This window comes from Lycium barbarum, chromosome 4, assembly GCF_019175385.1.
Source record: "Lycium barbarum isolate Lr01 chromosome 4, ASM1917538v2, whole genome shotgun sequence".
NCBI classification, from domain to species: Eukaryota; Viridiplantae; Streptophyta; class Magnoliopsida; order Solanales; family Solanaceae; genus Lycium; species Lycium barbarum.
Genome location: NC_083340.1, coordinates 31,217,811 through 31,244,155, shown reverse-complemented (window position 1 = coordinate 31,244,155; position 26,345 = coordinate 31,217,811). Strand labels below are relative to the sequence as shown.

Here is a 26,345-nt window from a genome sequence, read left to right as displayed (position 1 = left end):
TATTAGAAGTGATTCCCTTAACACTAATTCATATTCTCAAAAGCAGTAAAACATAAAACTGATAAATTGAAATCAAAATCAAACAAACAGGATATACAAGAATAGAAAACTATAACCATGATATAGGATTACTAGGTGCTATATACATGCCGTAAGAATAATTAAGAAAACACATAAAGGACATACATTAATCCTAAAGACACATCCTAGTTGCCTTCCTTAACATATTTGATTTTCTCAACTGAAGTAGAACATTAGGGATACAAATGTAAAAGAGGGCTTGTTACAATTGGGTTTTTTGGCTTTAAACTTAATGGGCCTGGACTATTTTAATTTTCTTGGGTAATGTATTAAATTTCAGTGTGTGTTCGATTTTTTGGTTTGGTTTTATCAAACTTCGGTTCGGCTATTTCGGTTTCGGTTTTTTGAAGGTGGACACCAAACACCGAGTTCGGTTCGGTTTGTTAAAGTTTCGGTTCGGTTCAATTTTTCGGTATTTATGCCCAGCCCTAGGTATACATATATATGTATACACAAGGCTAGCCTTTTAATTTAAGATCTGGACCGACTCCAGCCCAAATGGGCACGACCCGGCCCAGTCTCACATCAGATAAGGGGGATACACCCCTTTCATTTTTATTTCACACCAAAAGCTCCTTTTCCCTCCCCTTTCTCTCTCTTCCTTTTTCTCGTAAAAACCCTAGCCGCCACCTACTCTATCTTCCCTCTCGCATCCTAAAAAAGGAAAAATCACAGTGCATGTGTGAAGCACACAACTTTTGCAATGTTAGTTATGTGCAAAGAATTAATTCAATGGTTATTTTTACTTATGTCTTTCCAAAATCGATAATAATTTCTTTTCCTTTTGTTTTTCTTCGAAATTACTTAGTCAAAATTGATTATTATTGTCTGATTTTTGTGGTATTGTGTTCATTTGCTTGATTTCCATTGGTTGGGGGTTGAAGGGTTTGGATCGAGCCAAATAAGGCTCAGATCTGGCCGTTTTGATAAGTCGTTTAAGCCATAGATTTACTTTATAAGTTCATTTTCTGGGAAAGATTGTTTGTCCCACATTGATGTTTGGAAGGTTTGAACAATATTTGGGGTTCTATAAATAAAACCCTAACCCTCTTACAAAAATAGTTTTGGAAAAGGTCGGAAAAATTAGAAGGGGCTAGAAACTTCGAATTTCAAGCCTCTTTAGTATAAAAATTTTAAGACTTCGACTTACTTTGAGGTTTTCTGAGTTCTAATAATTTGTTTTCTTTTTGTTTTTTGAGTCTGTGTGGCTGAGTGTGGTTTTGGAAGCATAAAGGGCTTTCAAATTCGATTTTAACCAAGGCTGCACTTTTAAAAGGTAACATTTTTTTTTCTTTTTACTTATTTTGTTATTTCTCAGTAGTTTGTTGTGGGATAATAGCCTATTTTAATGATTGGTTTGTTGTTGGATTACTTTGGTTCAATTAAGTGACAATGTGTTGTTTAGGTAATGTTTAAGGTTCATTAGATTGTTTGAAAATGGAGATTACTTCCTTATTTTAAAAGCACATGCTTAACCATAGTAACTAGTTGTTAATATGGCCTGCGTGTATGAGTTTTAGATAACGTGTAGATGTTGTTATATAGCTATGGATGAGCAGCTTGTTGTGTGTTTTATTAGATGATTGAAATTTCCTGTTTGGCTGCTCAAACCTTAAACATGACAAGAATAGGATTACATGAGTCATAATAGTAATTTAGTGAACCTTTAAATCAGTGTTGATCCTATTTGAATGTAATAGAATGCTAAAGTACTGTGATGATCTATTTTAAATCATTTAAGGCAATTGCCCTTTCTTGGATGAGACTATGTCAAATTTGATTCTTCAATTTGTTTTCATAGGTTTGTATGCTTTGTCTATGTCAATTAGAAAGCATGAGTTATGATTAGGATAAAATTAGGGATCATGATCAGACTGAAATAAGGCTTAAGGAATCTAGGCATACTTATAGGAGTCTTTGATGTGTTTGAGGCATTAGGGTAAGGTCAAGAAGTGTCTGTTTGCATCTGAATGGGTCTGAGTCTATATGAATCTGTTTGAATATGGTTGGATTATCCCAAAATAACCTTGGGTAGTTGTAGGCTATACATTAAAGGTAATTTGAGGAAGCAACAACATTCTGGAATATGATGTAGAAGTCTAAAAATGAAGGTTGGGATTAAGGATCCTTCATTTGGTAATAGGTTCCTAAATGGTTCATTAGAAGCTAATGTAGGTTCATGGAGTTGTAAAAATCATCCAAATTAAATCAAGATACCTAGATACAACTAGGATGATTGTATGTCATGTTTTGTTTATTTGAGAGTTTAGACCTGACAATCATGTTATCAGACCTTCCCCGTTTCATGTCTAATTCATGTTTGAGTTTTCAAAAGAAGTCTACTGGGATTAAAAAGGATAATTGAGTCCTGATATGCTCTTGATTGTTAAAAATGATTAATCAACTGGTGAAAGGGAGTTGTTTAAGTCTAAAGGCTGGTGCTCAGTCTGAACTTAAGCTTTTAAATGATTAAAACGTTCAAACCTGTTCAAAGTAGTAATGTCTAAAAAGGAATTCAAAATAAGTTTTGACATATTTGAGACCATAGACTGAGTTGATTAAAACTGTTAACTTGTGTGGCCAACTAGATGTTTAGAGGAAATTTGGTTTAACGGCAGTGTCAAACTAGTCCTGACCAAAAGGTCTTAGTGATTGCCATTAGGCATAAGGATAAGGTAAAGGAGTTGAGGTTGCCTTGGGAGAGTAAAAGGTGAGCTTAGGCATGAACTGGAGGTAGTGACCAGTGGGGCCTTTGATCCTTTTTACTGAAAGTAAGACTCAGGAGAGGGATGGGGAGGTGATGACCTCACCCGATCCTGTTTCTCTTTCAGGGCCCTAAGGTTTCCTTGTCTCCTAAACCTTGTTCTTATGACTATGGCATTCACATGGATCTCAAGATTGGTTAGGAAGAGTTTATCATGCCTTAGGGAATCCTTGAGACTTTATGTTATTTAAAATAAGTTAAAACAAAGGGTAAAGATCTGTCACATTTCTGCCATAATTAAAGGATATAAAACTGCTATTAACCAAGTCTTAGGGGTAAGTTATTCACCATGGCCTAGATCCACGTTCTCAGAGTTTAACTTGTTTGTTTTCCTATTTGCTTTAGAATGGATATGTTCAAAAACCTATATGATACGTGTATGTGTGGATCTGTCTGTGTTGTGTACTAGACATAATTTGAATTTGGGAAAAAGGCATTTAGTTGACAAAAGGTTGGTGAGAACCCTTATTCTTAAATTTAAACTGTTGCATTAGACTTTAATGTGCCTTGTAGTGTAAATTTGGATAGAAAAGGTAAAGTCGTACTCTGTCTAGTAAGGTTTGATTATATGTTTTTGGTGTGTTTAAACTTTTATCATGTCTCGAACTATGAGGATGAGATTATTAAACATTGGGTCTGTGTTTTAAAAAATGAATAGTGATAAGCTGAAATTGGTTTAATATTATTGTTTGAGGATGTTGTGAGTACACTTAAAAGCAGTTTGAACCACTTGGCCAAGGGTGGTCTTTTCAAGAAACCTCAAAGAGGGGGCAGGGAAGAGTCAAGCCTAGCTTGGCTCATGGTACCTCCCGTCCAAATAAGGGGTGCATGACACAACCTATGGACCATGGGGGGCATTATTGTCATGAGGGTGCATTGGTCTTCTTCAAATCTCACCATTTTATCAAAGGGTTGAAAATAGAAAAGGGTGGGAAAGTCAACTTGTTTAAATGTCTAAAGGGAACATAGGAGATTAAAAAAAAATTGGTTATTTCGAGAGGATGATCTTTATTTTATTTTAAAGAGAAATGAATTAGTTTAAGGCTGTTGATAACAAGTGTCCTGTTAGGAGTTTAAAAAATCCTGAGTTTGCAAAGAATTGTTTTGAACTTTATGCCATTTCTTTTTTCTGTGAGACTTGGTGACATACCTAGCTGGTCCTTTCTCCTATTTATTTCAAGTATCAACTTACATGAAATCTTGTTGTGAATGTGCTCTTACTGCTGTTTGACTAGAACAAAGGTCCATTTTGTGGTTTTCCCGGGAATATAAAGTTGTACAGTCTCAGTTCATTTAATGTTGTTTCAGTTCATACCTTTTGGTGCTCCAACCCTGTTTGGATGATCATAAGTTATAGAACTTTTTCTCTTTGTCTACACCTTCTACTATGCCTCTGTTATTACATTAAACAGTTCTCATTTCTTGCTATGAGTTCTGCTAACATATGAAGCTGATGAATCATTTATTTGATGTGTATAAGAGTTAAAATTAGACTTTAATTAGCTTTTGTTTTGTCCTTGAATATTGTTCTAAGGGACAAGGATTAATTACGTGAATGAAATGATCTTGAGGCCTAAGGTTAAACACATAAGAGTGTGGACATACATAGAATATGTACAGGTTAATGAAAAGAAAGAGGAATATACACATGGTATACACTTGATATACATATGACATATGTATATCATAAGTATACTATGTGTATATAAGAGAATGGGCCAGTTATAGGTAGTATGTATATATCAGTAAAAGAGGATGGTTTGTTTGTATCACTTATTTGGCTAAGTATCTTAAAGTTGTTATGTTATTTTTTTTATACATCATTGCATTATCATATCTGCCTCCGCCTCTCTGTCATGACTTTGAAGTTTACTTTTAATGTTGTTTGCATTTAAACTACTTCTTATGTGATGATGCTTGTGCATAACTTTGGGGTTCTGATTGTATACTATGGCATTGCTGGTTTTTTAGAGTATGAGGTGGTTTGGGGGATAGGTCGAGCCTCTCCCCGATGTCCAGCCATGCCTGGGTTTCGTGAAACCCCTTGGAATTTATTTGGATATTATAACTTCGAACATAAACACCCTATATGTAAAGGGAATATATTCAATTCTTTTCAAAAAATGATATGCAAAATGACAGACTCTTTTTCGGGAAATAAACACCAAACGAACAGTTCATGCAAATACTCACACATTGAAATTCGAAGGTCAACTGTATAGTACGGATCCTTAATGGTAGGGTGCCTAACACCTTCCCTAAGGAATCACCAGTACTCTTACCTAGAACTTTGGACTAAGAAGGATTTTTCACGGTGTATGAATAAACCCTTCAAAACTGGTTTTTCTAATTTCCTAAAAATAAGGTGGCGACTCTTTTAAAATAAATTTTGAAAAGAGCATCAATGATTTCGAAGTAACTTTTCCGAGCGCTAACCCCGCCCGCGAAAATGCGAACCGTCACAAGCACCATTATCTGGAGTGTTACCAAATGGTCTACAAAGGAGTAGATGATTTCAATCTGAGCAACCATTTGAGTTTGACACTCCTATAATTAATGAAGAGTTTGTGGATATTGATGGCTTGGTAAAGAATGTCAGAGAAGGCATTGAACAAATTAATCTAAAAGAATCAAATGTAGTTGAAAAAAAAAAGTATCAACGAGAATGGCGATAGAAGGAAAAGAAAAGCGTCAACCACTTTAACAGAAAAGGAAAAAAATAAACTCAATACTAATTTGAGAATTAGCTCATCAATTGAGAGAATTGTTGAAGCCATGGAATTACAGCGCTCCAATGAACATTGTTATTATTAAGAGTGTGATGGATGTCGTTCATAATTTGCCTGATATGATTGTTTGTAGTGATATATGGTGGAAAGCGAGTGGCATGTTGGTCAGACAATCAATGAGAGAAATATTTTTATCACAATAAGATGAAGAGTTGTAACTGCAATGGTTGGAGAAGATGCCCGAGCTTGTTAGGATTAGTTTTACGATGCTATTTATTATAATTTGCTTGCAGATTATTTCTCTTAGTTGGAAGTACTCTTATGCATTGTTTTAAAAGGCAGTGTCAGGACTCGTCTCGAGCCGAGCCTCGGGGCAGGGCAGTGGCAAAACGCCCTGGGACTAACGTGCGAGGCTTAGTTCCTGTGAGGCTTACGCCCTAAGCGCCCAACCGTACGCCCTAAACACGCCTAACGCCCAACGCCCAACGCTCGCCTAACAGTTCTTACACAAATTATATTTTAATTCCTTAATTAAAATCATTCACCCTCATAATTGTTTAACAAAATAATGATACTTAATAGTTTTTCATCTATAGAAATAGAAGATTGGGTGTAACTCATATAACAAGTCGTAGTATTGGATATTTACTATTTGAGAACGTCGTGAGGGTGAATATCACTTAATTTTAAAAAAAAAACACATAGCGGAATTGTACATTTTCACTTGTCATTGGTCATAAGTCCTATGTATCAGAATTATCATATAATTTTATTTTTTGTTCATGAAGAAGTTATGTTTTAATTGTAATATTGATAAATTTTATTGATTATTTGCTTATAGGGAGATAAAATGAATAGTATGATAGTAATAGTGTTTTAAGAAACTGTGTTTTTTTTCCGTGTTTGAAAGTTAAAATGTTAGAATTGTTTTGCATTTCATAATAGCTTTTGTTTCATTGTATTGTTTATACTTGTAAAATTATGTTATATACAACTACAAGTTATAAGCGGTGTATAATGAATTGCTTTGATCATTTTTTTGTGAGGATCAAGCGCGCGCGCGCGCTCACACACACACATATACATACATACATACATACATACATATATATATATATATATATATATATATATATATATATATATATATATATATATCATTTATTTACAGTTTTCTTTTATTTTTTATGTAACTTTACCCATTTAAAAATATTTATTGTAATTATATTATTTTAAAAATAACTAAAAATTAAATACCCATGGGACTTACGCCCAGTGCCTCGAGGCTTACGCCTCGTCGAGGCGTATGTAAAACGCCCCGCCTTTTAAAACACTGCTCTTATGTTCTTTTTATTAATTTAAGTTCTTAGGTTCTTTTTCTATTAATTGAAACTCTTATTTTTATTACAGAATATTGCTCTAGTTATGCTCTATTGTTAGCAGAACTTATATTTGTCTTTTGTTCAAGTTAGTAGATTTTTACAATTTTATGTTATTATTCTATGAGTAGTGAATTTACCTCTTGATGATAAATAAATTGTGAATTTTAAAGTTCTAGATGTTTAAAAAAAATTGTCTTTTTTTATAAATATGAACTAAAAATAACATTGACGTGTCTGATGAGGAAGTTGTTATGAATGATGTTAATGATATGATGTTGTAATTGATATGGCAATTTTCAGAATCGCTTTAACAGCAGAATATTATTTAAAATTTTGTCTAAAGATCTCATGCAGAACTTCTCCTCATACAGGTTTTTATTTCATCAAAGAATTACTAGAAGGGCATGATAAACGATGTTACAAGATGTTTAGAATGAAAAAAAAAATCTTGACTTGTACAAAACATTAAGTGAACAATATGGTTTGAAAGCAACAAGATCACAGAGGATATGGTTGTTATGTTTTTAAATGTAGTAGGTCATGGTGTAGGGAATCAAATGATTCAAGAAAGATTTCCACACTCGGAAGAGACTGTTAGTAGACATTTTCATCATGTTTTATTAGCATGTTTGAAATTGGCTATGGACATTATTAAACCAAAAGATACAACCTTTTTCGTATTCATCCTAAGTTAAAAGAAGATGACAGGTATTGGCTGTTGACACCTAATTTTTAACCTCTCATAATTTGCTTTAATTGCCCAGAGTCCGTGAATATTAAACAGAGGGAAATATGTATTATTTTTTCAGAAGTCAAAATAATTTTCTAAAAAACTACTTAGATAATATTTTACCAATTTTGTTTGATGAATTAATTTCTATAATATTACAAATTAATTTAAGTATTTTCACAATTATTAATACTTTTGCCAAATTAACCAAAAAAGAGGATAATTTGTGTAGACACGTGATTTTTGACCCTCCCCGTGTGTTTCACCTTATAGTGTTTAAATATTTCTTTTAATTTTAATTCTTGACGTGTCGATTTTATTCTATTTTTATTTAGTAGGCTTATTTGCGAAAATCAAAAAGAACAAAATATTTGCTATTTTTAGAGTATAAGTTTTGTATTTTAAAGAAAGAAAATTACAAAAATATGCTTTGTAGGTTTTAATTTTGCTTAGACAGTTATTTATTTTAAGATTTTTTTTTCTTTCTTTTCAGTTATCTAGAATTAGTTATTAAATATATATATATATTTGTTTTTATTTATTTATTTTTATTTTTACATTAAAAAAAAAATGATGAGCAAATGGGATTACACCACCTCATCACATAATGACAAAGCTCCGTAACAAACCTTATCACAAAAATAAGAAAAAGGGGGTCACGTTTTTGGTGGAAACATTTTTTCATAAAAAGGGGATAGCAAAAAGGGGGCCCGCGGATTTAGGGTCTGTTTTTGTGCACAAAGGAACACGTGAATTGGGGGATTATTGTTAGGGGTGGGGACCACGAAGGGACCTATATCATATTCAATCAAAAAAAAAAAAAAAAAAAACCAGGAGGAGCATCGTTAAATATAGAGAGCAGCTTTGTTTTTTTTTTTTCGGGGGGGGACTGCCTACTCTTTTGATAGCAGTAGCCCACTATACTTCTCTTCCAACACCTGAACTTTCAGCCGTCATCCAACACCATATGAGCTCCACCATTAGCTCATCATCTTCATCTCCCTTAAACATCCAAAGTTTATGAAAAACAGAGTACCTTGAATCCACTATGATTTCGGGTCTCGTATCTCGTTTTTTGGGCTGAGTTAACGAGGTCGAGGTTGTTGTTTGAAGTCCTGCTTGGGGTTTCTGGCCGCTGGTTCCGCTCAATGTCGCCGGTGAAATATTCGGGTCAATAGCTTCATCGAGTTCCTGTAACTTAAACAAAGATTCATCTATACAAAGGTCCATGGTCCTGTTTGCTTTCAAGTTTAGTCCGCATTTTTCCTCTGTAATCCAATGCTTGGAGATATAAATAGTTATCAATACAATGAAGGAAGTTTTACGCCATTAAGGTCCACTTCTTACTTTTCCTCTTTATTTTTTATTATTACTAGTTCATATATGTCTGTTGGATTTTCGTTTTCCTCTTAGTTATTTTTGAGCCGTTGATTTTGCATAATCTTCGTTTCTGTGTAAGTTTGGATCATGCTGATGTTTAAATGGGGTTATAATACCTTCATGGACCTTTATTTGAACTACTGGATATAAAGTGTTTTGCTGGGTCATTATGTTGGATTAGATTGTGGAAGATCTTAATATGTTTAGAGTTTGGTGTTGGGTTTAATGATTATTTGAGTTTGTTGGATGGATGTTCAGATTCGTGTTTTAATATGGATTAAATATAGTTGGTCAGCTGTTTAACTTTGGTATAAAAATCAGATGTTTAACTTGGTTACGTAAATCAGTTTTTTTTTTAGTAATCAGTTGGCCACTAATTTAACTATTAAAAAATCAAATCCAAAAGCTTTAGTAAACTTGAGGCGCAAATTACAAGTTGTCTTGATTATGTAAACGTGCGCGCGATGTGATCGCGACAATAAATTAATAATAACCAAATAATTTTAAGTTTCGGATTTTAGAGACAAATAATTGTCTTTAACGCTAGATGAGCTTTAGGCGCGTTTTAAGATGTTTGTTTCGATTAAGAATGCGGCTACGCATCTTATTTCGAGACACCCTAATAACTCAAGGATGCGGTTACGTACCTTGGCCGAACTCTTTTTAATAATTAATTTTGTTTTGAGTAAGAATGCAGTTATGCATCTTATTTTGAGACGCTTAAAAGATCCGGAATGTGGTTACGCATCCGAATTAAAAAAAAGGATAAAAAGTTCAATAAATAAAAGTACGAGCAAATCAAGGCTTGGGAACATAATTTATCCAAAATAGATTAAGCTAAGTATAAGTCGATAAAGCGACCGTGCTAGAACCACGGGACTCGGGGAATGCCTAACACCTTCTCCCCGGTCAACAGAATTCCTTACCCGGTCTTCTGTTTTCGCGGACCATAATAAAGAGTCATTTCCTTTTGATTAGGGATTCATAAGGTGACTTGGAACACCAAAACTCAATTCCAAGTGGCGACTCTGAGTAAATAAATAATCCCTTTTCAAAACCGTCACTTCAAATGGAAAAACCCTTTACTAATAAAAACCTGCGCGTTTATAGCGCGGGGGCGCAAAAAAGGGGTGTGACAGCTCTGGCGACTCTGCTGGGGAGTTAACCAGAATTCGAGCTTTGTGATATTGCCTTATACTTGGCTTTTATTATTGTTATTTGGATTTATTGTGTTTTGTTGAGCCTAATGTGCTAATTACCGCTCATTTATCGCTTTGATATTGTTGAACTGTATTATAAACTGTCTTCTCTCGCGCACCCCTCTGAATCTCTGAAACACTTCACACACAGTCACAGGAATGCAGTTATGCATCCTAACTTTCTGTCAAGATAAAGCCGGAGTGTCTTGGCCCCCGGTGAAGGATTTTAGTCACACATGTTAGGCGGGACAGGATAAGCAATGAAGTCGGAATAGCACTGCTACCGACAGTATTGCCCCTCCCCGGCACGAGTTGTCCGCTCGGGTGACCCAGTCTAGACACCTTTGCCATTAGGTCTTAAACCTAGCAGAACTGAAAACGCAGAACTGATATCCCTAGTAGGCTACGCTTATCTGCATCACGTGCATTTGACTTAGTGGGACTCGGCACAGGGGCCGGGTCTGACTAGGACAGGTGACCTTTTATCAGACCAACATGTGCATCCAATGTGCTAATTGTAATATACTTGGGAAGTGCCTGATTGTTGACCGGCTTTAGGATAACCAAGGGGGTTCGAGAGAGATAAATATCACTGACTTTTGGGCCATTAAAAAAAAAAAAAAAAAAACTGTTTAGCCCTACCCTTCTCGAAAAAAAAGGAAAAAAAAAAAGGAGAAAAGAAAAGAGAAGAGGTCAAATATCATCCCCATTTTTTTTTTTTTGAGTTTATACGAACTACGCGAGCCTGATTCTCACCGTCCGTGAGATACGTAGGCAACTCTCTTCGAGTTCGGCCCCACCTTCTCAGGTTTGAGAGGTTCATTTGTGTCATTTGTGTAGTCCTTTTGTCCATTTGTGTCAGGTTAGTTTGTCAAAACAATAAAGATACTAAGTCACTTTGCAGAGTCCTTGTCATAAAATTAAACGTACCCACGAATCGGTGACAGGGTATTTAGACAATTCACTCTAGGTTTGGTTTTCAAGTCCAATGTTGGGCAACTTTGTTGAGTTTTGCTATCTGGGTCACGGTAGACTGCTGTAAAAAAAAAATACAGAGATTGATTGTGATTTTTCTTGCCTTAGCTTTTAAAACCACATATTTTTCTATAAGTTTATTTGTCGTCCACGTGCATTCATGAGTCCAAGTCTAAAAAGGTCATTACTTTCATATCCAACAGGTCTATATGAGTCTTAACCATGTATTTACATCCATAGGTACAACATGTTTTATCCGGGCCGTGGGAAGTGTCAAAAGAGGAAGCGAGATGGGAGTATACCACTTCAGGTTGTTCATGAGGTCCCTTGGAAACTTTGGACATGGTGGAATGAAATGGATGTGCTAGAACACACAAAGATCTTTAAGCATATGGGGTTCTTGACCAACATTATGAAAATCGACCCTAGGAGGGACGTGATTGATGCTTTGCTATCCTTTTGGGACCCTACAAAGAATGTGTTCCGATTTTCAGACTTCGAGCTGACCCCTACCTTAGAGGAAATTGCTGGCTATACCGGACTTGGTGAGAACCTACACCGCCAAAAACTTGCAGCCCCAAGACTTATTTCTGTGAACAGTTTCCTCACAAAAATGAACATCGCTAAGCGCAAAGAGGATGAGAAGAAAAAGGGCAAGGAAGAATTTCTGGATGAGGGTTGGGAATCCCTGGACAAAGGATGGGTTTCTTTAGAATTCTTGTATGAGAGGTACGGGAGAAGAGACGGGTTTGAGAGGTTGGGAAAGAGGCTCAGTAATAAAGGAAATTTTGAAATTTGGAAAGATCACAGTCGTTTTGCCTTCATGGTGGCATTTTTAGGAATAATGGTCTTCCCAAGACGGGGGCAGAAAATCAACATCCGTTTAGCCGGGATAGTAGACGTCTTGACCACAAAGAAGGATCATACCATTGTGCCAATGATCTTAGCAGATATTTATCGGGCCTTGACGGTTTGCCAAAAGGGAAAGGGTTACTTTGAAGGGTGTAACATATTATTGCAAATGTGGATAGTGGAGCATATCTTCCGACCCCGTCACGTGGCAAGATTTTTTCATGATCGGAGTGATTACATTTCAAGCTATGAAACTAGGGTAAAGGATTATAAGCAACCGGACGGTGTGGAGGCATGGATTGGAGAATTTCGTTCATTAATGTCAGATAAGATCACTTGGAACTTCCCTTGGTTCCCTTGGAGAGAAGTCATACACACATCTACACATCGCCCGTTTCTCTTATTGATGGGTATAAGGGGTGTTCAACCGTACGTACCATTACGAGTTTTACGACAATTGGGTCGGCGCCAGATAATACCTGTAGTAGAAGACATGACGAATTTTGTATTTGAGGTAAGACCAGAAATCCCCTTGCCTGAAGGATTGGTTGTGGAGATTTGGAATGGCTGTCGGGTAATGACATTCGATACAATGGTTACCGAGCGTCATTCGGGGGAAGTGCATCCGGGATACCCTATATGGCTCGAGAACCAACCAGTTGTGAAAGTTCAACCCAAGAGATCCGCAAAAGGGCCAGTAGATTATGAAGCCGAAATGGACATAAAAATCGCGATGGCGATGAAGGAGCACCATGCCGCCAATCTACTCTTACAAGCAGATTTAGAGCGTGCTAGAGCAAGCTTGGCCCAACAACAAATGGAGTATGAGGAAAAGATCAGACAAGCCCGTTTAGAAGTAGGATCAGATTATCAATCCACACTGCAAACTATACACACAGACCTGGAGCACGCTAGGGCTATAATTCAGCAGCGGGATGTAGAAATTGCCGAGGAAAGGGCCAAAACAGCCGCACTACAGGGAAAGCTTCAACTGGCCACGATTAGGGGGTCACAGATAGCGGAACGTGCTAAAATTATTAGACAAGGTTTGCAAGAGAGATTGAGCATCCTTGAAGAGGATATGCACCAACAGCAGAATGAGTTTGAACGAAAAGAAGAACAGTTTAAAAAAGAGAAGGCTGAGTGGTTACGCTCCCAAGATAAACTTCACGAAAAATTGGAGGAAGCAAAAAGGAACTTGGCTCGCCAAAATATAGGCTTTGATATGTCTCAGTTAATTCAGGAGAGGGAGATGTTACAGGAGAAATTAGAGTCAGTGACCGTGCGTGAGAAAAAGGCGAGAGAAGAGGCCGCTGCCCGTGAGTTAAGGATAAAAGAATTAGAGTACAAATGTGGGACGGTTCGAGGTAGGGTCCGAGGTATGGCCATTCGCTCTTCACAAGCAGGTTTGGAATATGAAAGATTGGGCTACGAGCAGTTTCATTCGCAAATACCTACCTTTGTCAATCATCTCACCCGTGCACTGCAAGGTTTATATAAGGATATGGGTGGCCAGCTGAATCAGAGTCATCATGAGGGGGACAAGGAATAGAAGTGTCGATGCAGTCAACGTGTTCGTCTTTTACCTTTTGCTCTTTCATTTTTCTTTTGAGTCAGCGTTACGTTGTCTTTAGTACTAGTGGAGTCGATTTTATTTCATTTTTCATCCTTTCTTTGAGTCTTTGTAAAAATGATGGAATGAAAGTTGAAAATCAATGGAAAAGATTTTGTTTTCAAAATAACCCAGCTATTTGTACGAACTACATTATGATCTGATTCATGTTTTCAACATGATACGTAGGCAACCCCCAACGGGTTCGATCGAAGCTTCTAAAACCTGCAAAAAAAAAAAAAAAAAAAAAAAAAAAAAAAAAAAAAAAAGAAAGGAGAGGTTGAAAGAAAGAAAGGGAGAAGAAGAAAAGAGAAATGAGCGATGAAAAAAAAAAGCGAGGCTGCACCTAGATAAGCCGGGATGAGACATAGGGCCTGCCATGGTAGAATTGATACATGCATATGAATGAGTGATTATGAATTGCTTAACCCTAACATTAGCTGTTTTACATAGAAGAGTTAAGGTAAAAGTGGTTGGTTTGTGGCCATACTGGCAACGCATCATTATTTCACAAGGTCAAAGGGCAGTATCGGAATGACGGAAGGGACTTCGCTACCGATGATCAACATGGGGGATGAAACGGAACGGGTGGCTCAACAAGAATCTGCCATCGCCGAGGAGAATAGAATTCTCAGGCAACAAATGATTGAGATGTTGCAAGGATGGTCGAATGGTCAACAACCTCCTCAGTCAATCCCTGGGTTCCCCGACATCACTTCCGTCGCACAGGCATGCTCACAAGCACCGTTATCTACTGCGGAAGACCCGGTATACCCACCTGGGTTTGGTCATTACACCAATTTGCCGAATACGGCGGAAACTTCTGTAGGTCGTCCTCCAAGGGTACCAATCAGGACCGATCATTCCGGGATTGCAACCACTGGGCCTGCCTACATATACTCACTGTCTAACCCCAATCATGTTGCAAATGTAAGACCCGTTTACACAATACCGCCACTTGCGGTTATGCAAAGGTCAAACCTTGTGCCACCATCTGACATCCGTCAAGAGCAGCATTTTGCACCCGATTTTGCATTTGGGGCTCCTGATCCTTATCATCAGACTCTACATTTTAGTCCTCTAATCGATTCTGAAGGACCTGCTAAGAATGCGGTTACGCATCTTGGCCATGAATATAGAGGTCCTGCTAAGAATGCGGTTACGCATCTTGGCGCTGAGTATGGAGTTGCTACTAAGAATGTAGAGCATGACGAAATGGTTAGGAAGATGAAAAGTCTAGAACAAGCTATGAAGAACTTGCATGGATCAGGAAGCTATAAAAGCGTTTCATACAGTGATTTGTGTATGTTCCCGAGTGTTCACTTACCTCCGGGGTTTAAGACACCGAAGTTTGACAAGTACGATGGGCACGGTGATCCCATAGCTCATTTGAGGAGATACTGCAACCAACTGAGAGGAGCTGGGGGTAATCAGGAATTGCTCATGGCTTACTTTGGGGAGAGTCTGACTGGTTTAGCTTCGGAATGGTTTATTGATCAGGACATTGTGAAATGGCATACTTGGGATGATATGGCAAATGAGTTCGTGCAACAATTTCAGTACAATATTGATCTGGTTCCTGATAAAAAGTCTCTAACCAACCTGAAGAAAAAAGTTACCGAAAGTTTTAGGGAGTTTGCGGTTCGTTGGCGTGAACAAGCTGCAAGGGTAAAGCCACCAATGAGAGAAGGAGAGATGGTGGAGACTTTTCTCCAAGCACAAGATGAGACATATTATCAACACATGATCCCAGCCTTAGGAAAACCGTTCATTGAGGCCATTAAAATGGGAGAAATAATAGAAGAAGGAATCAAAACAGGACGCATTGTCGGCTTTGCCGCGTTGAAGGCAACAACCCAAGCCATTCAAAATGGTTCAGGGAGTTTTGGTGGAAAGAAGAAAAAGGAAGACGTAGCTACGGTTGCGCCTGGGCTACGGCGAAACCCGAGGGGCCCGCCTCGCCAATACACTCAACCCCAACCCCAACCCCAACCCCAAAACTACACCCAAGATCCATATAATTACCCACAACACTACTTCCCTCCCCAAAACCCACAATATTCTATTCTGCCCCCTCAGTACCCCATATACAGTACGCAGCCATATGTCCAGCCCCCTTGTTACCCGCAATGGCGTGCACCAACCCCGCAAGTCCGTCCTCCACCTCCACAGACTTACCAAGGCCCTCCCAGATCCAATTTTCGGCCCAGGCCGGAGTACAAAAGGGCAAATACGGTCAAGGATAACTTTACCCCCATTGGGGAATCATATGCTGATTTGTTTCAGAAGTTGAGGGCATTAAATGTTTTAAGCCCAATTGAAGGAAGGATCCCAAACCCTCCTCCGAAAAATCTTGATTACTCTCAAAGATGTGCTTATTGCTCTGATACCCCGGGACACAATATAGAGAAATGTTGGTATTTGAAGAAAGCAATCCAAGATTTGATTGATACACAACAAATTGTGGTGCAAAATGCAGATATACCGAATATCAATCAAAACCCACTACCAAATCATAAAGAAACAAACATGTTGGAGTTGATCTATGGTAGTGATGGGTCTGATGTTCCATACAAGCCTATCATGAAGATTGAAGCAGGCGTGGAGAAATCAGTAAATGTGGCAGATTCCGCAAAAACAGCACCTTTGGGGTTAAATGAGGTTACAAAGAGACCAATCCAGTCAGACGCGATGAAACCCTTATTGATTGTGAAGGGAGCTCCAGAGAAGGTTGGGGCAAGTCAGGGAAAACCAAAGTTGATCGTGCCAGGGGTGTCGAGCAGGCCTATTTTAACTGTCAAAGGGGCGTTCACCACTCCTATCATTATTAAGCCAGTGACACAACTTTCAATAGTTGATGCTAAGGCGGTTCCCTGGAATTATAATCAGACTATGGTTACTTACCAAGGGAAGGAAATCATCAAAGAAGTAGACGAAGTAGGGGGCCTGACTCGTTCAGGAAGATGCTTCGCTCCGGAAGAGTTAAGGAAAACCAAGCAGGTAAGGGAAGGCCAAATACCCGTTAAGAAACCAGTAACAGAGGAAGAAGCTGAAGAGTTCTTGAAAAAGATGAAATTGCCAGACTATTCCATTGTGGAGCAATTAAGGAAAACCCCTGCTCAAATCTCTTTGTTGTCTTTATTAATACACTCAGATGAACACCGCAAAGCTTTGTTGAAGATTTTGAATGAAGCTCATGTCCCTACTGAGATTACGGTTAATCAATTGGAGAAAATTGCTGGGAGGATCTTTGAGGTAAATAGAATCACTTTCTCAGATGATGAACTACCCGTTGAAGGTACTGGACATAACCGAAGCCTTCATATTACTGTAAAATGTGAGCTTTCCTATGTCACGAGAGTTTTGATTGATGGGGGCTCTGGTGCAAACATTTGTCCTCTGTCAACCTTACAAAAACTAAATGTAAGTACTGAAAGAATTCGACCAAATAATGTGTGTGTTAGAGCTTTTGATGGAGCGAAAACTGACGCCATCGGTGAGATAGATCTTGTGCTTACAATAGGGCCTGGTGATTTTACCATAGATTTTCAAGTATTGAACATCAATGCCTCCTATAATATGTTGTTGGGAAGACCGTGGGTACATATGGCTGGGGAAATCCCATCCACATTGCATCAGATGATCAAGTTTGAATATGATAGGCAGGAAGTGATCGTTCACGGTGAAGGGGATTTGTCCATTTATAAAGACTCCACTGTTCCCTTTATCGAAGTGGATAATGCTGATGAAACACTGGTGTATCAAGCTTCTGATATAGTGGTAGCTGAGCAGATCCCTGAAGGGAAACCCATTCTGAGACCGCAGTTGCCTCCAACATCTGTTATGGTGGTAAATGAATTGTTGAAATATGGTTTTGAGCCAGGAAAAGGCTTGGGGGCTTCTCTACAAGGTATGGTTTATCCGGTGTGTCCACGTGAGAGTCCAGGTCCATTTGGTCTGGGGTTCAAACCAACGGCTGAAGATAGAAAGAGGGTTAAAAAGCGAAAAAAAGAAGCATGGTCACTTACTAAGCCTGTGCCATCAATCTACAAGTCCTTCGTCAAGAATACCAGCAGTTTTTCCCAGCCAGTACTGGATGTGGATTTTGGGTTGATTGGGTGTTTCCAGAACTTGTTTGTTGAAGCTGATATGGTTGAAATGGGAGGGGGTCCCAGTAACGCGGATGTGCAGTTCATTGGCCATGATGTCCAACTCAGCAATTGGGAAGTCACTCCTCTCCCAACCAGGAAGGAGTTTTGGTAGTTTGTTTTGTTTTCCTTTCCTTTATCCGAGTTATTCCAGGGTTGTAATTCGGATTTTTATCTTTCGCTTGTTTTAATGTTCAAACCCTTCTATCCTTCCTTTCAATGAAATGCAATTTGTTTTTTCCGTAAATTCTAATATGTTTGTTTATTTTCTTTTGTACAGTTCTGTTTGTGCTGGTTCTAATGATATGACATGCATGCGGAATTCTCAGCCAGATTTTAAAATCCGACCTAACCATGAAACAATGAACCAAGAAGTTGAATATGATGAAGAAGAAGTATTTCAGGAAATAAGCAGGGATTTGAAACACTTCGAAGATAAAACGAACCCTAATTTGAATGAAACCGAAGCAATCAATCTAGGAGATCAAGATAATGTCAGGGAAACTAAGCTAAGTGTGCATGTTCAACCACATTCCAAGAAAGAATTAATCCAGGCTTTGTTTAAATATAAGGATGTTTTTGCATGGTCTTATGATGATATGCCGGGTTTAAGTACTAAATTGGTGGTTCACAAATTGCCAACTGACCCCACATTCCCTCCTGTGAAGCAGAAATTAAGGAAACTAAAATCAGACATGAGTGTGAAGGTTAAAGAAGAAATCGAAAAACAACTTGAGTCCAAAGTCATCCGAGTCGCTCGATACCCTACTTGGTTATCCAATGTTGTCCCCGTTCCGAAGAAGGATGGCAAAACGCGTGTGTGTGTGGATTATCGTGATCTAAACAAAGCAAGCCCGAAGGATGACTTTCCATTGCCCAATATCCATATTTTGTTAGACAACTGTGCTAAGCATGAGATTGCGTCTTTTGTAGATTGCTACGCAGGGTATCACCAGATCGTTATGGATGATGATGATGCAGAGAAGACATCCTTCATCACAGAATGGGGTACATATTGTTATCGAGTCATGCCGTTTGGGTTGAAGAATGCTGGGGCAACATATATGAGAGCGATGACCACCATATTTCACGATATGATGCATAAAGAAATTGAAGTATATGTGGATGATGTGATCATTAAATCAAGAAAGCAGTCTGACCATGTCAAGGATTTGGTGAAATTTTTCGAAAGGCTTCGCAGGTACAATCTTAAGCTCAATCCAGCGAAATGTATATTTGGAGTTCCGTCAGGGAAACTTTTGGGGTTTGTAGTCAGTCGGCGTGGTATTGAATTGGATCCTGCAAAGATCAAAGCTATTCAGGAGTTACCACCGCCAAAGAACAAAACCGAGGTAATGAGCCTACTTGGGAGGTTGAATTACATTAGTCGATTTATTGCTCAACTCACAACAACTTGTGAGCCCATTTTTAAGTTGTTAAAGAAGAATGCTGCGATTGAATGGACTGACGAATGCCAAGAAGCGTTTGACAAAATCAAGAGGTATCTGTCGAATCCACCTGTATTGGTTCCTCCCGAGCCTGGGAGACCTTTAATATTGTACCTATCAGTCCTGGACAATTCCTTTGGTTGCGTATTGGGTCAACATGATGTTACAGGCAAGAAGGAACATGCAATCTATTATCTCAGCAAGAAGTTTACTACTTATGAGGCTAAGTACACTCATCTAGAAAGGACGTGTTGCGCTTTGACTTGGGTTGCACAAAAATTGAAACATTATCTTTCGTCCTACACTACTTATCTTATCTCCCGCTTGGACCCTTTGAAGTATATATTTCAGAAACCCATGCCCACGGGCAGGCTTGCAAAATGGCAGATATTACTCACGGAGTTTGATATTTCGTATGTGACTCGGACCGCGATGAAAGCCCAAGCCTTGGCAGACCATCTGGCGGAGAACCCAGTGGATGAAGAATATGAGCCATTGAAAACGTACTTTCCTGATGAAGAAGTGTCATGCCTCGAGGAGGTCATTCCGGATAACGATCCGGGTTGGAAGTTGTTTTTTGATGGGGCTGCTAACAGGAAAGGAGTTGGGGTAGGGGTCGTTCTTATCTCAGAATCAGGACAACATTACCCTGTAACAGCCCAGCTTCGATTTTATTGTACCAACAACATGGCGGAGTATGAAGCTTGCATTTTGGGTTTAAGGTTAGCTATCGACATGGGGATTCAAGAATTATTGGTATTGGGGGATTCAGACTTGCTAGTCCACCAAGTTCAAGGAGAGTGGGAAACCCGCGATTTGAAGCTTATACCATATCACCAGTGTTTGCAGGATCTTTGCAGACGGTTCATAACAGTAAAATTTAAGCACATTCCTAGGATTCATAATGAGATTGCTGATGCTTTGGCCACCTTGTCTTCAATGCTCCAGTACCCAGACAAGGCTCACATTGACCCTTTACATATACAAACTCACAATCAACATGCTTATTGCAATACAGTTGAAGAGGAACTTGACGGTGAGCCTTGGTTCCATGATATTAAAGAATATACCGAGTCGGCGAAATATCCAGCACATGCTACCAGTGACCAGAAGAGAGCTATTCGACGATTGGCAAGCGGATTTTTCTTAAGTGGAGGAATTTTGTATAAAAAGACTCCAGATTTAGGACTTTTGAGGTGTGTAGATGCTAAAGAGGCTACAACTATCATGACTGAGATACATTCAGGAGTTTGTGGACCGCACATGAACGGGTATGTTTTGGCAAAGAAAATTCTTCGAGCAGGCTATTACTGGCTCACCATGGAGCGGGATTCCATCCGTTTCGTTCGTAGGTGTCATCAGTGCCAGGTACATGGCGACTTGATACATTCTCCTCCTTCAGAATTGCACACAATGTCTGCTCCATGGCCTTTCGCAGCTTGGGGGATGGATGTGATCGGACCAATTGAGCCGAAAGCGTCCAATGGGCATAGGTTCATTTTGGTGGCCATCGATTACTTTACAAAGTGGGTGGAAGCAGTAACTCTCAAGTCGGTGACTAAAAAAGCCGTGGTGGATTTCGTTCATTCCAACATCATTTGCAGGTTCGGGGTCCCGAGGACAATGATTACAGATAATGCGGCGAATCTCAACAGTCATCTGATGCGTGAGGTATGTCAGCAGTTTAAGATTACACATCGGAATTCAACTCCATATCGTCCGAAGGCAAATGGGGCTGTGGAAGCTGCTAATAAGAACATTAAAAAGATACTGCGCAAAATGGTGCAAGGTTCGAGACAATGGCATGAAAAGTTGCCTTTTGCTTTATTGGGTTAACGCACAACTGTTCGCACTTCAGTAGGTGCAACTCCTTATTTGTTGGTATACGGGACCGAAGCGGTTATACCTGCAGAAGTTGAAATCCCGTCCCTTCGAATCACTGAGGAAGCCGGAATTGATGACGATGAGTGGGTCAAAACCCGTTTAGAGCAATTGAATCTGATTGACGAAAAGAGATTAACATCGGTATGTCATGGTCAACTGTATCAAAGGAGGATAGCACGAGCACACAACAAAAAGGTGCGCCCCAGACATTTTGAAGTGGGTCAATTAGTGTTAAAGCGGATTCTTCCACATCAGGCAGAGGCCAAAGGCAAGTTCGCCCCAAATTGGCAGGGGCCATTCGTGGTGAAGAAGGTTTTGCCCAATGGTGCTTTGTATCTGACAGACATAGAAGGCACAATGTCTGAAACTGCCATCAATGCAGATGCAGTGAAAAGATATTATGTATGATTTTCATCTCCCTACCTTTGATTTACTTGTTGGGTGCTTGATATTTTTAAGGGTTGATATGACGAAGGCAGTCTATTCTGCTACCTATACATTATGTCATCCCTTGCTACCCCTTTTGAGCCATAGTTTATTTTTCTTTCGCAACCCTCGTTTGGAATCAAGCTTTTCATAAATATTATTATAAAAAAAAAAAAACAACAACAACAACAACAAAATAAAAATAAAAAAAATAAAAAAAAAATCGGAACTACGTCTGACCTGATTCTTGTCTAGACAAGATACGTAGGCAACCCTATTTTGGGGTTCGGTCCAACCAAAGAGAATCCAAAATTTCCCGTTTCGAAGAAACTGGGACAGAAGTTATTATTTTCTTTTGAGTCGATTCCAAACGTTGTAAGTTTCATCCCTTATTACTTTTGTATTGTCTTTGAGCCTCCATGCCATCCTTTATTTCCAACCCTATCCAAAAGCCACGTTACAACCAAATAAAAGACCTTCAGATCAATCATTAAGAATGTCAAGGCTGAGCAAGCTATGAGTATAAGGCATTTGCATCATTGGCATCACTTGTGGCATCAGCATAAGAGAGATAGAAGAAAAATGAAAATGAGAGAGTCTTATTGGTGAAAACCCTCACGGGCACCGTAAGACGATTGTGAGTTGAGAGAATTGAAAATGAGAGTCTTATTGGTGAAAACCCTCACGGGCACCATAAGGCGATGGTGAGATGAAAAAAATATATAAAAAAATGAGAGAGTCTTACTGGTGAAAACCCTCACGAGCACCATAAATCGATGGGGAGTTGAGAGAATTGAACATGAGTGAGACTTGTTGGTCCACTAATTGTATGAAGGCCTTGATTTTGACGCAGTTGTTGGGTGTATACATTCGGTTTCGAAGTCAAAGGGTTAGTAAGAGTTTATGAATAATTAGGAAGGACAAATCAGACTGATTAAGCCAAAATGCATGTCATATCATTGGAGCTGGCTACAACATTCAGATAAGTTTTCCCCATTCTTTTCTTTCTCGAAGAGGACATCCTTCTGTTAACCTCTTTTCATCTTTATCTTTTATTTTGCTTTCGTCGTTTGGATTTCAGGCTTTTTCTTCGAGTCATTCTGTTGTGAGATAAGTAAGAAAGGATCACAAAACTTGCTACCAGTTTTCCCAATTGCGAAGCAAAACATCTTGGCTAGCACATGAAGGTAACATAATTCAGTCGGCGTAAGATACTCAACCAGCTGTCGACCATTAATAAGTTTTGGATTCAGGGAAATACAAGGTTCAATAAAGTTTGAGTTAACGGACATTATGAAACAAGAGATCTATGGTCTGGTGTTGAAGTTACTTCTGAGACATTTTGGAAACCATGTTTGAGTCAGTAATGCCGTGGGTCAACAGGATGCGATAACTGTCTAAAAGCAGAGCCAAACAAGATGAGTGCAAAAAGCAGTTGCTTTCACAGACAAGCCATAAACCAACCACAAAGTTTTGAAACTCACAAATTTTTCTTTGTTTGAAACAGGGACATAAAATTTTATTCGCTGCCTGCAGGTACATTCTGAAAAATGCAAGGCGCAAGTATTACGAGGACAAAACTCAGGACCCTCCTGGAAAATGGGATTTAGGTTATCAGGACCCTCCTGGAAAATGGGATTTAGGTTATCAGGACCCTCCTGGAGAATGGGATTTAGTTATCAGGACCCTCCTGGAAAATGGGATTTAGTAATTCAGGACCCTCCTGGAGAATGGGATTTAGTTATCAGGACCCTCCTGGAAAATGGGATTTAGTTGTCAGGACCCTCCTGGAAAATGGGATTTAGTAACTCAGGACCCTCCTGGAGAAGGGGATTTAGTTATCAGGACCCTCCTGGAGAATGGGATTTAGTTATCAGGACCCTCCTGGAAAATGGGATTTAGTAATTCAGGACCCTCCTGGAGAATGGGATTTAGTTATCAGGACCCTCCTGGAAAATGGGATTTAGTTGTCAGGACCCTCCTGGAAAATGAGATTTAGTAACTCAGGACCCTCCTGCAGAAGGGGATTTAGTTATCAGGACCCTCCTGGAGAATGGGATTTAGTTATCAAGACCCTCCTGGAAAATGGGATTTAGTTGTCAGGACCCTCCTGGAAAATGGGATTTAGTAACTCAGGACCCTCCTGAAGAATGGGATTTAGTTATCAGGACCCTCCTGGAAAATGGGATTTAGTTGTCAGGACCCTCCTGGAAAATGGGGGTTAGTTCATCAAGACCCTCCTGGGAAAAGGGGGTATAGTTAAGGGACGCACTTCCTAGTTAGTACATTTGATTTTACTTCCATAATTAAATTATTTTATAGTTTATAATTTTGCTAACACTCACCAAAAAATTTCCTGGTATGAACTGGGACAGGAAATTTTGTTCGTGTTCGTTGTTTTTGGTAATTTGCAGGACCCGCCTGAAGAATGGGAAGCAAGTCAGGACCCGCCTGAAGAGTGGGAACAAGTCAGGACCCGCCTGAAGAATGGGAAACAAGTCAGGACCCGCCTGAAGAATGGGATGATCAGGAACCCGCCTGGAGAATAGGGTCACCTTTCAATTTCAAGTTCAGGAACCCGCCTGGAGAATAGGGCCACCTTTCAATTTCAAGTTCAGGAGCCCGCCTGAATAATAGGGTCAACATTCAACTGCTTTTCAATTTCAAGCTCAGGAGCCTGCCTGAAGAATGGGGTGTACTTTGGGTTGCTTTCAAGTTCAGTCAGAAGTAGCACGAGTCCCGCCTGGAGAATAGGGATGACTTTAAATTTTAAAGTTTAGAAACAAGCATGAAGGTTCAAGTCAAGATTCAAGAGAGGCTGCATAGATAGGGTCTTGTACTTGTATTTTCTTTTTAACTTTTATCTTTCATTTGATGTAATAATAGGACCGCGGACCGGAGCCTCAACAGGACCTCGCTCGACTATTCACCTCAATATGTTTCATCTCCCTTCTTACTCTTGAACTACACGTGACCTGATTCCCTTATAACCCGGGATATGTAGGATGCCCAAAACCAGGGCTCGGTTGCATTATCTTCTTTCTTTCCCTTCCTTTTAGAACAACGGTAGGGTTAAACTAGTCTCTTTGTCTACTTGTTTGTTTGAAAACTCTTCGTGTTCCCAATCAAACAGGGACAGCTGTAGACACGTGATTTTTGACCCTCCCCGTGTGTTTCACCTTATAGTGTTTAAATATTTCTTTTAATTTTAATTCTTGACGTGTCGATTTTATTCTATTTTTATTTAGTAGGCTTATTTGCGAAAATCAAAAAGAACAAAATATTTGCTATTTTTAGAGTATAAGTTTTGTATTTTAAAGAAAGAAAATTACAAAAATATGCTTTGTAGGTTTTAATTTTGCTTAGACAGTTATTTATTTTAAGATTTTTTTTTCTTTCTTTTCAGTTATCTAGAATTAGTTATTAAATATATATATATATTTGTTTTTATTTATTTATTTTTATTTTTACATTAAAAAAAAAATGATGAGCAAATGGGATTACACCACCTCATCACATAATGACAAAGCTCCGTAACAAACCTTATCACAAAAATAAGAAAAAGGGGGTCACGTTTTTGGTGGAAACATTTTTTCATAAAAAGGGGATAGCAAAAAGGGGGCCCGCGGATTTAGGGTCTGTTTTTGTGCACAAAGGAACACGTGAATTGGGGGATTATTGTTAGGGGTGGGGACCACGAAGGGACCTATATCATATTCAATCAAAAAAAAAAAAAAACCAGGAGGAGCATCGTTAAATATAGAGAGCAGCTTTGTTTTTTTTTTTTTCGGGGGGGACTGCCTACTCTTTTGATAGCAGTAGCCCACTATACTTCTCTTCCAACACCTGAACTTTCAGCCGTCATCCAACACCATATGAGCTCCACCATTAGCTCATCATCTTCATCTCCCTTAAACATCCAAAGTTTATGAAAAACAGAGTACCTTGAATCCACTATGATTTCGGGTCTCGTATCTCATTTTTTGGGCTGAGTTAACGAGGTCGAGGTTGTTGTTTGAAGTCCTGCTTGGGGTTTCTGGCCGCTGGTTCCGCTCAATGTCGCCGGTGAAATATTCGGGTCAATAGCTTCATCGAGTTCCTGTAACTTAAACAAAGATTCATCTATACAAAGGTCCATGGTCCTGTTTGCTTTCAAGTTTAGTCCGCATTTTTCCTCTGTAATCCAATGCTTGGAGATATAAATAGTTATCAATACAATGAAGGAAGTTTTACGCCATTAAGGTCCACTTCTTACTTTTCCTCTTTATTTTTTATTATTACTAGTTCATATATGTCTGTTGGATTTTCGTTTTCCTCTTAGTTATTTTTGAGCCGTTGATTTTGCATAATCTTCGTTTCTGTGTAAGTTTGGATCATGCTGATGTTTAAATGGGGTTATAATACCTTCATGGACCTTTATTTGAACTACTGGATATAAAGTGTTTTGCTGGGTCTTTATGTTGGATTAGATTGTGGAAGATCTTAATATGTTTAGAGTTTGGTGTTGGGTTTAATGATTATTTGAGTTTGTTGGATGGATGTTCAGATTCGTGTTTTAATATGGATTAAATATAGTTGGTCAGCTGTTTAACTTTGGTATAAAAATCAGATGTTTAACTTGGTTACGTAAATCAGTTGGCCACTAATTTAACTATTAAAAAATCAAATCCAAAAGCTTTAGTAAACTTGAGGCGCAAATTACAAGTTGTCTTGATTATGTAAACGCGCGCGATGT

General features: G+C 38.7%; 2 protein-coding genes across 2 annotated transcripts; both read left to right on the top strand.

The window, feature by feature from the left end:
- The first annotated feature begins 8,549 nt into the window (after nt 1-8,549).
- Nucleotides 8,550-13,834, top strand: LOC132635792 (uncharacterized). Its single transcript, XM_060352324.1, has 2 exons — nt 8,550-9,020; nt 11,481-13,834. The coding sequence occupies exons 1-2, from the start codon at nt 8,965-8,967 to the stop codon at nt 13,642-13,644; spliced, it is 2,220 nt and encodes a 739-aa protein (XP_060208307.1). The 5' UTR covers nt 8,550-8,964; the 3' UTR covers nt 13,645-13,834.
- Nucleotides 13,835-13,927: 93 nt separating this feature from the next.
- Nucleotides 13,928-26,068, top strand: LOC132635793 (uncharacterized). The gene is made up of 3 exons (XM_060352325.1): nt 13,928-17,963; nt 18,133-21,067; nt 21,176-26,068. Exons 1-3 carry the CDS (start codon nt 14,239-14,241, stop codon nt 21,590-21,592), a joined length of 7,077 nt encoding a protein of 2,358 aa, XP_060208308.1. The 5' UTR covers nt 13,928-14,238; the 3' UTR covers nt 21,593-26,068.
- Nucleotides 26,069-26,345: the final 277 nt, after the last annotated feature.